Genomic DNA, 14,402 nt, shown 5'->3' with positions numbered 1-14,402 from the left:
GGGTGGCCATGCCGTGGCATCTGAGCCGGGCTGGGCTGTCCATCCACAGAGCAGCCCCGCAGCCCCCAGCACGGTGATGCTGCTGGGGCCATTGCAAAGCAAATCCCTGCCTGGAGCTGGCGGGCGATGCTCCACGGCTGCCTGCTTGGGGCTGCTGTCGGGGCTCTGGCCATGGGGCTCCGTGCCCCAGCCTGGCTTGTGGCCAGCGGAGTCCTTGCAGCAGCGGCAGGGTGGGTGTCAGGGGGCTTCGCACTCTGGCTGGTCCCCGGGGGCAGCCAAATGGAATCTGAAAGTCGCAGCCCCGTGGCCGGCGCTTCCCCTTTCTGCAGTTTCCTTGCCTTCTCCAGCTCAGCAAATCTGGGTGATCCTGACATAATTTCCCCGGTATGATGTGCTCATTTTCTTTCCTTGAAACCCTGCCCCTGCCCAGCGGCCAGGGATAAAAGGAGGGCATGGCCAGAGGGGCCGAGCATCGTGCAGAGAAGAGCCCCGCAGCCCCCCAGCTCCAGCCCCGCTCGTGGCTCCCTCGGTCCCCGCAGCACCATGAAGGTCCCCGCAGCCACCCTGGTCGCCCTCCTCCTCGTGGCCACCTGCTCCCCGTCCCAGGCGCATCTCGGTGAGTCCGGCGTGGCCGCATCTCCCCGGGGCTGGGCCAGCCATTGCTCGGGGACCCCCGTGGGACTCAGGCATGGGGCCAGGGGTCTCCGGGGGTGCCACCGCCAGGGAATATGACACAAGGGGGGAGATGGGAGATGGCAAATCCTTGGGGAGCCCCAAGTGCTGGTGGGGCCAGAGCCTGTACTGCAGCCCAGGGTCTCACCATGGTGTCCGTCTGTCCCTCTGCCCTCACAGATGGTGTCCCCACCGCCTGCTGCTGCTACTGGTGATGCAGACAGAGGTGATGAGGCTCCACAGGACAGGTCATTGCTGGTAGATGAAGCTGGGCGTGATGTGAGCACCCAGTGCTGAGGGGAGCTCGGGCGGCGGTGACAAGGGCAGTGCCCCAAGGGGGGATGGGGACGAGGCTGGGGACACCCAGGTTGCTGCCAGCACGATCCGTTCCACTTATTTCAGTTAAATATTTATTGCTAAGAAAAAGGAAAATACAAAACTATTTTAAACTATATCCATATAATAATCAAAACCAAAAATAATTTCAGGTTGTTATATATATCTGGGCAGGGACTGGGAGAGCAGTTGGGTGTTGAGTTGCCCTTGGAGGATCTCAGCCTCTTCTTCCTCAGCCAAAGTACCCAGAGTCCTGCTCAAGGGTCCCTGCGCCAGGGGGGCTGGGGGCTGGGTCAGCTGCCACATCGAACACCGCAAGGAGCAGGGAGGTGATGAGCACAACAAGCCCATGCCACGCTCCCTCCCTCTGTGCATCGCAGCACCTGTCCCCAGGGCCCCGATGGCTGTGCCTGTCCCCTGGGCTCCCTGTCCCCCCATTCACCCCTTGCCACTGCCCGTGCTGCTGTGGGTGCTGCACCCCCAGGACTCAGCACTGTTTGCCAGGATGGAGCAGCACTGGTGGGTCCCATGGGAGTTGTAAATGCGAAAATTATTGCTTAGACAGACACATTACAGGCAGGCTATCCATCACATTTGGCAATGATTAGTACTTTGTGAGTATTCTGAACTCAAGTATATGGTCGTTTCATCCTCCTGGAAGAGAATAATCCATAGGCATTTGCATACGAGGCTGAACTGTGGGGAGATGCAGCTCCAGAGGGTTTGTACTGCAGCTGCAATGGTTATGTGCTCAGCACCAGGCATTTTCTGTAAGCAGAAAACTGACCCTGTATCAGCTCTGTAAGGATGAGTCCTGTGCATTTAACCCAGGAAGCAGAGTTTTAGAATATCCCTCCACGCCTATGGCCTAAGGTGGTTATATACGGTATTTTTGCTATAATTATTCAGTCCAAGCATAATGTACTTTATTTTTGTAAGCCTTTTGGAGCACCTCCGGAGCAGGTGTATTGTGGCATGTTGCAGGTGAACCTGTGCTGCTGGGTGTAAAGTCCGGGGAAGTTTAAAAAGTCATTTGATAAGGACTGGTGAATGCTTCCTCATTCTGAAAGGTGTTGCAAGCGGTTTTGGCTTCTGCTGCTGAAGTACCCATGCAGGGAAGGACCCAGGTGGGGTCTGACCCACCTCTAACACAGTAGGAAGAGGTAATCCACCTGCCTACAAGGTGTTCCAGAATTCATGCAATCTCTAAATAAACACGTAGGTCTTGCAAGGGGTCTGGCCAAGGTGAAGCAGGCAGCTGGAAGGGAGCTGCGCTCTATCGCCAGAGGTGTCTGCCGCACACGTGTTTTATTTAATGATTCTCATCCCGTGCTCAAACATGGCAGTAATCTCCAGGGGTTTGTTTTTGATTTACGTGAGTGTAAGTGAAACCAAAAATAACTGTCCTCAAGGCTGTAGCTGAGCAGCTGATCAATCCCCGGGCGAATCCAGTTTGGGGGGTCGCAGCCCCCCAGCAGTCACACATCACCTCCACCAGGATGAGTCAGGGTGTAGAAAGCAGCTCCCCCAGACGACATCCAGAGGTGTTAAGCTTCATTAGAGGCTGCACCTCTAACGAGACGTAGGTGTCACAAGCCCTGATGAACCACGGGGATAGAAGTAACAATGCCAGGAGTGTACCTGTGTCCAATGTTTTTCGAAAAGGACCAAATTCTGTATCCTGGAGCCAAGATAGTGCAGAGCTGCAGGAGCAGACCCCAGTGCCACAGGTCCCAGGGAAACCCAGCGCCTGTGTTCCACGCTGGAGCGGGATACACGCTGCTCCCTGCTCTGCTCTGCCTTGCTGCACGCAAAAATCCAAAAGTCGCAGTGGAGCAGTGGTGTGAGAGAGAAACCCATGGGGGAGAGGGCATGGGGGAGAGCAGGGGCTGGGTGTCAAGCGCTGCCATCGGCACCAACACCTCCCTCGTTGTGTGAGCGATGTTTTAACAAAAGGCATCAAAATAAATCTGCAAAGCTGCAAAGGCAAGGAAGGGCAAGGCCACGCCAGCTCCTGCTCTTTGCTTCTAACCGTGTACCGTCGCTGCCAAGCGCACGGCTTACATTGCCGGTATTTTCGGTGGAGACATGGCAGCCTCCCGGCGCTCGGCTCCGTTTGCAGACCTCTGGAAGCCAGAAAGCTCCTTCTCTCTTCATTTCTCTCCTTGACAGTAAAAATAGATTTTTAAAAGTCCTTTAATCCAGCAGGTGATCTTCTTCTTCCATGGCTTATCCCAGCCCTGCCTGGCCACCCGCGGGCATCGCCTCTGCAGCCAGGCTTCCCTGCTGGGCCCGGGGGGTGCCCGGGCTTTGTGGGGCTGAAGGGGGACACGGCAGCGATGGGCACCCGCGTGTCCCCCAGGTGCCTGGGTGACGGACTCCACGCCTGGCATGGCCCCGGGGTGGTGGGTGCCTGTGCTGCACAAGGGGTGACGCTGCCTCCAGGTGCCAGCAGCACCCTGGGACGTGGGGGAGCGCAGGGGGCATGGCTCTGCCCCCCACGCCGGGGGAAGCCTGGGGGGGGACTCCAGGGGGGCACACGCAGCTCCGTGCCATTTCACACACTGGCTGCACACACTTAGAAGCGCGCACACACAGTCACACACACACACCACCCCCCCGACGCCCCCCCCCCGGCACACCACAGTGGCGGTGTCCCCCGGTGCCCACCCCCTGGCACCCCACAGTGACGGTGCCCCCCCCCCGGCACCCCACAGTGACGGTGCCCCCCCCCCCCCCCGGCACCCCCCAGGGGCGGTGCCCCGCCCCCGCCCCGCGCAGCCGAGGCCCCGCCCCCGGCGCCGCCCGCCCCGCCCCCGCACTACATCCCCCAGGCGGCCGCGCGGGCGCACGCGCAGGGCCTCCCGCCGCCGCGGGCCGGGGAGCGGCAGCGCCGCCGCCGCCGGATTCGGGTGAGGGGCGCGCTGGGGCGGGGGGCGCGGGGCCGGGCCGGGCCGGGCCGGGCCGGGCCCCTTCTCTGTGGAGCGCGGGGCCCGGGCCGGCCGGCAGGGGCCTTTCCCGGCTACGAGCGGCCGGTACCGACGCACGGCCGCCGGGCGCAGCCCGCCCTGCCCGGGCCGCTCCAGTCCGCTCGGGGCAGCAGACGAGGCGCGGGGGGCGCGGGCCGGGCCTTCGCTGTGGGCCGGGGGAGGCCGGTGCCGCCCGGACGAACCCCCCGGTGCTTGCAGAGCCCGTGGTGGCCCCGGGGAGGGCGCTGGAGGTGGGAGGGGGACGGAGGGGGGGACCTGGTGGGGCTGCGGGGCGCTCCGGGGCCGGGCTGACCCCCGCGGCCGGGTGGCCCCGGGCTTTGCTCATCCCTCAGCCCGGCTGCAGGCGCGGGGGGCCCTCCCGGGGCGAGGCGAAGCCCTGGGGAGCCCCCCGGCCAGCCCCCCTCTAGCAAGGGGGCTTCTCGCAGCGCCCGGCCTGCGGCGGTGCCGGGGGCCTGGCCCGGGGGCGCTGCGGGCCGCTGGGGGGTCCTCTCCCCCCCCGCTGTGCGCTGCACCCGTGCCGGCCCCCAGCCCCTCCGCGGAGCTCCACCGGGCGCTTTGTTCCGCCTCGGCTGCCGCCCGGGCTGTCCCCTCCGAGGGGGTCCCACCCGAAGGCCGTCGCGGGTGGCAGGAGGCCGGGTTTGCAGCGCCTGGGCTTTATTTCTGCTCTTCTTTTGGCCGTCGAGGCAGCGTAGCCAGGGTGAGCAAAGGCTGGGAGAAGGCAGGAGTCTTCCCAGGGCAGATGGATCAGTGGGGTTGGGAGTTACTGCTGCCGCCTCTGTACTGCCCGGCTCTATCCTCCTCCCCACCCCCCCCAGGTTGTTGCAGCCCCCGGTGCTGGGGGCTGGTGGACAGCACGATGCCTTTAGGTGCGAGTTACCTGGCCAGAGCATCAAACCCTGTTGCATCGCTGTGTTTGCAGCTGGGGTTGAGCTTGGCCCAGAGCTGCAGAGCAGATGATGATGATGGGGGGAGGGCCCTGGCTGGGTGGTTTGGGGTCAGGGTGGCACTGGGCACCTGTAATGCTGCTCCACTCGCATACCCTGCGTGGGGTCACAGGCTCGCTGTAGCCCCACCACCTCCCCGTGCTCTGTGTGCTCCCCTAATCCTGTGTAATCTTGTCTCCTGGGCTCTTTGCAGCCCTCCCTGTCCAGTCTCTCATGTGGTGTTAGTGGTGCTTAACAGATCCCTCCTGGGCACCTTCTTTTCTGAGCAACTTGCTAAAAAGACTTTGTTTTACCAGTTTGGTGACTTCTAATTTTTTTTAATGCAGCCCGGCTCAAGGGTTCCTGAGGCCTTTTCTTTTCCAGGTACAAACTAGCATACCACATAAACTTCTATCAGCACTGGCAATTTCAGTTTAGAAACTTAAAAAGGAACTTGGCATTTTTAGAAATCATCTCAGACCCATGAATTTTAAGATCCTGCATTTAAAGTGAAAGAAAATTCTTCTTTCTGAAAGTAGAACAGGTTTGAGAATTAAACATGTCTTTCAAATGCTTTAATTCCCACTTGCCCCTCCCCAGCTTTCTCACCATCGCTTGCTGGAGCTTGAGGAGCAGGGAGTGAATCTACTGGGAAACACAGCTGAAATGCACCCAGTTCTTTTCCTGTCCAAGTCCCCGATTAAAGCCACGTGGGCAAATGTTTGAGAGGTTCTGCTGAGGCATAAAGATCCAACCAAACAAATCCAAATTCAAGATCAGAGCCCATGTTACAAATTTCCAGCCAACCACCCTCCGCTTAGGAGGTATATTTCAGTTTGTACCTCAAGTAGTCAGGATTTTGTTTTCATTTGGGGCAAGATGGCCCATAGGATTTCTAATTGGAGCCAGGACTGTTTGCTCAATAAACCTAACTTTTTAGGGCTTGGTATGACTTTTTAGCTTTTCAAGGCATTTTTAAAGCTCAAGGTGAAGTCCATGGGATTTTAGCAAAGACGTGTAGCCGCTCCCTCTGGTCTGCCAATCCTTTCAGGACAGAGCCAGCGTGAAGGAGCTAGTGCAGCTGAACTGCTGCTGCTAGCATCCAAAATGTAGTGCCGGGGAAGTGGGCTGTGTAAGGCAGCCCAAGCCGCAGCCAGCCCTCTCTATACAGCTCTGCTAGCTGCATTCCCAAACCCTTATTGCCTTGATGTAACACACACAGCAGCCCAAGGAGGGTAAGGCTGAAAACTGTATGAGCGGCTCTGCTATTGAATGTCTCAGCTTTTAATATTTGTGTGCTGTTGAATTCCTGGAGAGGGACTACAACTTCAGGCTTTTTCTTTCTCTTGTTTGCCTTAACTCAGGGATTCGTGTAATTTTGGCTTACTGAAGCTCTCCTGCATTCCTCGCTTCCCAGTCCGTGCAAGCAGCTGCTGGCTCAAGCAGCGTTCAACAGCGAGAACTGGCAGGAGGCTGAAATACGCCCCTTGCTCCTCCTTTGGACTAGCAGTCCCAGCACAGGAAATATTTTTCCATTCTGATGGGGAAGTGAATGTCGGAGCACGCGACGCTCGCGTGCAGCCAGGCCGGGTACCTATGCGTGTGGTCCAGGACTCAAAGCATCGCTGCCATCCGAGGGGGTGAGCGATAGGCTTTGGTCACGCAGCTATTCTAAGACACCATCCCAGTGCGTGCAAAGTGATACGTGAGGGAGGTGGCTTTTCCACTGGGATGTGCTTTTTTTTTTCCCATTTCCTGCTGCCGTGTTTCAAAAAGGAAGGAAAACAAATGCTAACTCCCTCCAGCAGCCTCCCTCTGCTCTGCTTATGGCTGTAGGATGTACAGATGAATATTTGGCAACAGCAGCTTTGGGGGGGAAAGGTGTTGGTTCTCTCTTTGGGGTTCAGGGCACCTTGTGCAGGTGGGTAGGACAGAAAACCCTGCAGCCCTGCTTTGACTCATGCTAGCCTGAGCTGAGCATGGTCATGCTGGTGGTCCCTGAGGTGTTGATGTGAAATCTGCCATAAAAAGAACTGGCAGAGGCAGGTGTTGAGTTTGTCACCTCAGGTTTTAATTCACTGGTTTGAGCAGTAAAATAACTGTCCTTGGTGCGTCAGGGGAGAGAGAACTGGGTGGAAAAGATTGGTTGCAGAGACCAGGGTCTTAGTGATCTGGAGCAGTTTGGCACCAACACTGGTTGATCTGGGGGTGTTCTGTAAAAATCTCAGAGCAGCTCATAAACTAATTTACAATGAATTCCTGGAGAAAGTGTTGCTTTCCTCTTATAAATGCAGACGTGTGGGCGTGTCTGTTCTTCGCTCGCTCTTTTTCTTTTTTTAAGCTAGCAAGCCACGCAAGCATGATGGATGGGATGCTCCATGGAGCGTGGGATCTTCCCCCATCCGGCAGGGATGTCATTCTCCGTGCAGATGGCATCCTCCAGTGGAAGCCACCCACTGCTGCTCTGCCTCTTGGGAGACCTGAACTTTTCCATTTGATGGGAAGGAAGCTCATAGCTCCCTGCTGAGTGCTGGGAGTTAAGCGAGCAATCAATGATGTGAGACCTTAGGAAGGAGAAGGCAACTTTATTTTAAAACAAAATGAATTTCACTTGTTCACAGTCATACCCGCTTCTCTCATGAGCACCAACACTGGGATCTCCAAGTGGTTGTCCAGCATTCGGGCACCGAGGCACATGTGTCCAGATGGTCTGGACAGGATTCCTTTAAATGACACAGCAGTGAAAGAATGCCAAATATCAGGCCTTTGGTGTCTCTGGGACAGCTTGGTGGCCACTTGATGGCTTTGGGTCTGCTTTTTGACATCCCTTGGGGGCTAAGAGTGGTGGCCTTTTGTCTCTGCATCCTGTCTCTGTGAGTAGTTAGGATTAAATTCACTGGCCTTTTTGTCTTTATGTGTATGTCTTAAGGCTCCTACCCTGTTCTCTGCTCTTCCCCAAATCATCTTTTAATGGCTTGAGTCTTTCTTGATGCAGATTATCCCTTGTTTCAAGATGTTCCTTGTTTTCCCACCTGAAAATATGCAGCTAGGTGTGCTGGGATCTTGAGGACCTGCTAAATCGCTGCCCTTAGCACAGGCTGTTTATTCCACTCTGTGTTCCTCCTAGTGCTTCTGTACTCCTCATCCATTCTTCACTCAGACCACACTCAACGTCTGTGTTACTGTGATGTGCAGACTGCCTAAAGAATTGTCTTTTGGCTTTGTGTGCATATATAACACTTCACAGGAGTCAAGGGACTGATCCTGGATCAAACCTGAATGGTCAGAAGCCTGAATGAAGCTGATAATGTAGCCCTGGAGCTCAGATCAGGGAGGAGTTCAGGACCCACATGTGTATGAAGTAATTTGTACAAGTGCTTGAGGAGCTCCAGCTCCTGGCTAGTGAGCATCAGAACTCGGGTCAGGGCTTACTGATCTGCCTGGCGCAGATCAGCAGTGGCTCTGGCCTGGTTTTGTGTGGATCTGCAGCAACTCATGTGGTATTTGGTGCTGCAGACCATAGGAAGCAGAGTCTCTCAAAAGCATTTTTGCTCTAATTTAGCAAGAAAAGTTGCTAGCATTGGGAGGGAGTGGGTGGTGGTACCTCATTTGCCCTTGACCAGAGGGTTTTGAGGCCAGTCCACTTCTCTGTAGTCTCCTAAATGCATAGCAAGCATCTTCTGTGAAAGGCTGAGCTTGTTTCCCCCTCTTAAATGGCTCCTGTGATAGCGATGCAGGGTGGGGTGGATGTGGGGCATCGTTCTCAGCTCCGTATGCTCTCTTTGTTTCTTGCTGCAGGTCCCCCAGAAGAAAATGGTTTAAGGCCAGCCAGCGCAGCTGCTGCTTCCCATCGCGGCGTGCCCAGACCTCAGGGAGGAACATGGCAGCAGCTCAGGGAGCAGGAAGCAGTTCAGCCGGGCCATCCGGACTTCCCAGTTCTGCCCCAGGGCACAGCAGCAATTCCACTTCCACGGCAGTGGCAGTGTGGGAATGGCAGGATGAATTTGGCAGGTGGAGGCCATACCGAGGGAATGTCTGCAGCTACATTGAACAGGTTTTTCAGGCCTCTCAGCAGAAGGGCCGACGTTCGGGGTCGGGACTTGTCAGCAGCATCCCTTTGGGACATGCAGACCCTGTCTTGGCCCCCTACGTCATCGACATCCCAAGTTTGACACAGTTCCGGCAGGATACAGGTAAGGGAGCTTCCCTACCCGTGCTGGGGTTTTGATGGGGCTGCTTGTGTGCTTGGAGATAAGTGGGGCATTGTGCTGTGTCGGAGAGCTCTAGAAAGCTCTGTTGTCTGCTGCCACTGCTGGGCAGTTTTCTGAGGGGTGGTGTGTCTGCTTCTCTCCCAGGGCTGTCTGCTGCCCAGCATGTTGGCACGTGAGAAAATCTATGTTGGCTGGCGTGAATCTGTGGGGCTGGGTGCAGGCATGCGGCCGTGATCTCTTAGGAAGCCCCATCGTAGGACCCCTGGAGCTCAGAGCTTGTGAGCCACAGCCCTCAGAGCTGGGAAACTTTCTTCCTGCCCCCACCCACATCCATTCAAGACCATTCACGTAAAAAGGCCTTTTTACAATTTAAACCCTCCCGTTTGAATCCCTTGTTCCCTCTGCAACTGGAGTGCCAGCTGCTTTACCTTGGCATGCCGCCCTGCGCAAGCTGCTTTGCGAAAGCCTGCAGCCCCCGCACAACGCCATAATGCTGCAGCAGAATATTCCCTGCACTTGTGCTATACAAGGCTGGCTTGCTTCCTCCCAGGGAGGAAGGGCGGGCTGGGTTTGATAGCAGGATTGAAACCCAATTTTCATTCTCATCTTGTCTCTCTTGGGGTCACTGAGGCTAGTAGCTCAGAATTTGCTGAGGTGACTCCTACCCTCTCTTGCTCCAGATGTGCTCAGCAGCTGTAGCCAGAAAGGGGGCAAGAGTGGAATGCATGCTTTTATCCCCTGGAAAATCCAGGGAGATCCCAGTTACACACCCTGAATGAATAGCTGCTTTGGACAATTCGCCATGCATCTGTTTCTCCTTCAGCAACATCTCTCCCATCACCCCAGGACGCAGTCAAGCATCACCCCAAGCTTTAGAGATGGGCAGTGTGCTGGTTCTTGCCAATCGAAGCAATAAGTGAGCAATATCTTGAATCAGCTGCAGGGTTGGGCAGTTCCTACAGGAAAAGAGAAGTGGTTGGAGCAAAAGCCAGTGGTCGTCACAGCTGCATCCATGTTTTTATTCTGATTCAGTGACTTCAGGGTTAGTTTTTCTAGTGGTGTCCTGGCTGAGGAGCTTTCTTAGCCGAGTGCCTTGTCAGGTCTGCTCAGCATAACCTGTTTGAGCATCTGGAAGCCTTGCTGAGGTTGTGGCTTTGAGCAATACAGCATGGACCACCAGAGCTGGCACTAGTGGCCATTTTTTTCCTGTTTTCTTCACACCAAACTTCTGAAGGAGCCTTCCAGCCTCTTGCCTTGTGCTCCAACACATGGGCAGCAGCCCCAGGCTGTTCCTTCTCAGAAAATGACCCGATTTGGTGAGGGTGAGCAAAGTGCTTGTGGGAGGGTGAAAGATGTGTCCTAGTGTGAATGGGACATCCTCCTTCATGAGTGGAGCACCTCCCTTTGGAGGTCCTGTATCTCTTGTGAAAGATCTCAAAACACCTAGCTAATACAGTCCATCGCAGGGTGGTTCGGAGTGGGTTGTGTCTGGAGGACAGTCTGATACAATTTTGGAAAAGGTGTTGGCTGGCGTGATCTTATCTTCCCTTGGGTGAGATCTGTGGTTGAGTTGTCAATAACAAAAAGGCTGATTCCACTTCACAGCGCTCCTGCAGTGTTTCCCACTGATCTGGAGGGATGCTGATCACAGTGGCCAGGTCTGAACGCCTCTCTCCACAAGTACCTGCGTGCTCTGCAACGTGACTATTGGAAACGCTCTCATATCCCCTTTTAATGGCCCAGTTCGAAGCAAAGCTTTTCCTCTCTGCAGGACTTTCCCTTGAATGTGAGCCTTTCTGAGCAAGCAGCCAGCTGACCTTTGTCATGTGCTAGAGAAAAGAATCTCTGCAGGAAACATCCCCGTGAAAAATCTTTAAACAGAGCAAAAAATAGGCTGTTGTATTCTGCTCATTAGCTATTAGACAGACAAATAGGCTCTTCAAAGGAAGCCAGGGAGAATAACAGGAAGCCAGTGTTAACGGGACCAGTATCCCCACCAACGGGAATGACAGCTGTGCAGGGGAATTGTGGGGGCAGGATTAGCTGTGAGCTTCAGCTGCTGGTTCAAGCTGATTAGCTGGGAGTGAATGCAAGGGAGCAGCAGGAGCTGTCCTCTCACCACAGCTGTTTGCCCACCCTGGAGAGGAATGCCAGTTTCCCTGCCAGCCTGGGGGAATGGGGATGTTTTCCAAGTGCATGGCTTTGGTCTTGTTATTGACTTCTAAAAGCTCTTCTCCCTGCTGCTGTTTGGGGGTGTTAATGCTGTCTTTAAAAGACAGGTTGCTTGCAAACTGCTCAAGTCCTCTCTGTGCTGCTTGTAGCTTCTGACCTGCCGACGGAGCAGGGGCAGGCTTGCTCATCTCCTCTGAGACGTGTTCCGCTGGGTTTCACGACACCTTGCTTTAGCCGTGTGTTCCCTGTGTTCTTCTCTAAGTGTAGCTCATTTCTCACCATCTCACTTCCAGCTCAGTCTCGTACCTGCTCATCTGCTCAGGGGGTTACCCCTGATGTTGTCCACCTGTTGAGGCCATAGGTTTGTGTTTCTAAAACTTGGCAGGCACTGGATAGGAGCAGTCCATCACTAGAGTTTGCTTTTGGCTGTTTCATCTGCTTTCCCATGTAAGGTGTCGATTCCTGGCTGGGGAAGGTTGCTTTGGTTCTGCGGATACCTTCTGCCCTGACTTCTGCCAGAGGAAGGTCTTGTCCCACAGGAATCCCTGGGTTTTGTTGTTGAGTTTTCAGGGTTCAACCCCAGTTCTTAGAGGGGAGGTTGCTGTGTTTCCCTGGCTGCTAGTAGCTTCTTAGGTGTGCTGATGAGATGTCTGTTGGGTGGTGTCACTGGAGAGTGCCGCTCTGCGATAGGCAGACACTTACTTGGTGCTGCTCTGGCTGCTGGAGCAGCAGGTTGGGAGCAAATGCTGGACCTTTCCTGGCTGTTCATCCCCTGCAGATGAACAGTCCCTAGCAGAAACACAAGTCGTACCATTCCTGCCTTTGAGAGAGCCTCAGCCTTTGTCTGCTCCAGAGCTCAGGTCTGTCTTTACTGATGTAGTTTCTGCAGTGACACGCAGGATGTGTCTGCACCCCAGCACAGGGTCTCGTTATGGTCTGACCACCGAAGCGCTGTGCAGAAACTACCAGCACCATTTACAAAGAAAGAAGCCTGAGAGTGTGATAGGAGCGGAGATGTGACTTCTGTGCTGTCAAGCACTGAGGTGGCAGTTAATGCCCTTATGGTTTGAGTCAAGTCCTGGTAGTTTCTGCAAGCCCAGCGCTGAGGGCTAGAGATAATGGCAGTGTGAGGCAGAGCTACTTGAGCCAGCATTCAGCCAGCCAGAGCCTGAGCACAGGTAGCACAGCAATTGGGTTTTGGCAGCGTGGAGTCCCGCGTGGGCTGTCCTCCCTCTACCTTGGGGTGTGCTTGTTGGTCATAAAGCTTGCTTGGATTGCCTGCCCCCCACGGAACCACCAGCAATATCCTGGGGAACTTCTCTGCAGGCTTTAGGTGTGGATACTTCTAAACACATGTGTTTTCACCTGGGGTCCTGGAGCATAGTGTCATAACTCTCATGACCTCTTTAGAGGCTTTGTTTTATCTTTTTCCTCCTGGTGCTGATCTTCTCTGAACAGCTCTGGTGTCATAATGACTTGCTGCACTCCTGTTGACCCCCACCTGCCTGCATCCCCAGACTTGTTTGCCCGGCAGCGTTTCCTCACTTCTCTTTCTCGGTGCAGAGTGAGTGTTGCTGAGGATTTTCCCAGCAGCAGCAGTTTTGAGCCTGCTGCAGGAACCTGTTTTTGCAGAGGCTGCACAGCTTCTGTCCTGTTGGGTGGCTTACCTCCCTCTCATTAGGCTTTTTCTTTTTTAAAGAAAGGAATAAAGTAACCAGGAGCGAAGTCATCCTGGAGCGCCAGGCTTCCAGGGGGTTCTGAGCTCCTGCTGTTGAGTGGCCGTGCAGGAGTAAGTGTCTGCTTTCATGTCTCTTCCTTTGCCTGAACGGCTGCTCTCTCCAGTTTCCAAATTGCTTTGTTGTCTTCTCCTCTCTAGTCAGTATTACTATGTCTCCCAGCAGTCAGGAGCCTGGAGAAGCTGGCCCTGTCTTGTCCCCTCTTCAAAGTCAAGTCACCTGGTCCTCCTAGAGCAAAATTGCCCAGCCCTTTGTGTAGCCAAGTGCATGTTCAACCCCTTAAGCTCTAAGCACTTCCCGATGGTGTCCTGTCTCTATAGTTACTCTTGTTGTCAAGGCTGTGGGAGTGGTGGGTTTTTTTTTACTTTTTTTTTTGTCAGGAAGGCATATGTGATTGCTGTGCCTTTGTGCTTGGGTGTGTCTGTCTCTGCATCTTCTCTCCTTCCCTCCTTTCCCACCCTTCCTCCCAGCAGCTTTTGAACCTGCTGCCAGCCCACAATCAGATTTGGCAGAGGGACAGGGATCTAGGGGGTATTGCATTTCTCTAAGCTTCATGAGCAAACCCAGCCCTGTCAGGAAGAGAAAGTCTGGTGGTGCCCCTGTTGAGGGAGAAGTGAGGAAGGCCACCCTGATGTAGACGCCGTGTATCTGTGCAGAAACGTGTCCCTGAGACAATGTGCCCCTCAATTCTTTGCTCACAAAATGATTTTATTTATTTCCCCTCCCTCTCCCCACATAGGGACGATGCGGGCTGTCCGCAGGCACCTCTTCCCCGGGGACTCCGCTGCCGGGCAGGGCATCATCTGGGAGTGGCAGAACGATGAAGGCGGGTGGTCCCCCTATGAGATGAACGTCTGCGTGTTCCTGGAGCAAGCCCGTGCCACGAATCACCAGCGAGTAGATCTTGGACCCTTGGGCTACAACTACGAAGTTGACTTCGTGGCTCAAGTCCAGACCAACAAGACCACGAGGTTCCGCCGCAGCGTTCAGAGGCGCTTGGACGCCCCATACCCGGTGACGGCCTCCCCGGCACCCCTTCACACGGGGGTAGCTTGTTCTTGCCAGCAGTGCTGGCTAAACAGTGGGACTGGTCCCATCACCACACGCTACCGCCACTCCATGATAAACTTTCCCAACTCTTCCACTACTCACCAGGTTTCCAGTAGGACAGCGTCAGTCAGTTCTTCCAGCGTTGGCTTTGTGCCCTATAACAAACCGACTTTGTCTGGAGCAAGGTCAACACCGAGACTCAATGCACAGAGCACCTGGGCTTTGCCTCAAGCTGGGGGTCCCAGCACAGGACTGTCTGCATCTAACGGAGTCAGGTACAGACCCTAATTCATCTTTAATTACTATACATGT

General features: G+C 55.0%; 1 protein-coding gene across 4 annotated transcripts in view; it reads left to right on the top strand.

Moving 5' to 3' along the window:
* The first annotated feature begins 3,877 nt into the window (after positions 1-3,877).
* The window catches only part of DTX2 (deltex E3 ubiquitin ligase 2), a 39,360-nt gene continuing 28,835 nt past the window's right edge, over positions 3,878-14,402 (top strand). For all 4 annotated transcript variants that reach the window (XM_040614334.1, XM_040614327.1, XM_040614318.1 and 1 more), the window contains exons 1-3: positions 3,878-3,920; positions 8,720-9,114; positions 13,780-14,365. In XM_040614334.1, coding sequence (XP_040470268.1) covers positions 8,802-9,114; positions 13,780-14,365 — 899 coding nt within the window. In that variant the 5' untranslated portion in view covers positions 3,878-3,920; positions 8,720-8,801. The remainder of the gene's footprint in view (positions 3,921-8,719; positions 9,115-13,779; positions 14,366-14,402) is intronic.

This window comes from Falco naumanni, chromosome 1 (assembly GCF_017639655.2).
Source record: "Falco naumanni isolate bFalNau1 chromosome 1, bFalNau1.pat, whole genome shotgun sequence".
Lineage (NCBI taxonomy): Eukaryota > Metazoa > Chordata > Aves > Falconiformes > Falconidae > Falco > Falco naumanni.
Note: the sequence above shows the minus strand (reverse complement) of the source record. Positions and strands in the feature narration are given on the sequence as shown.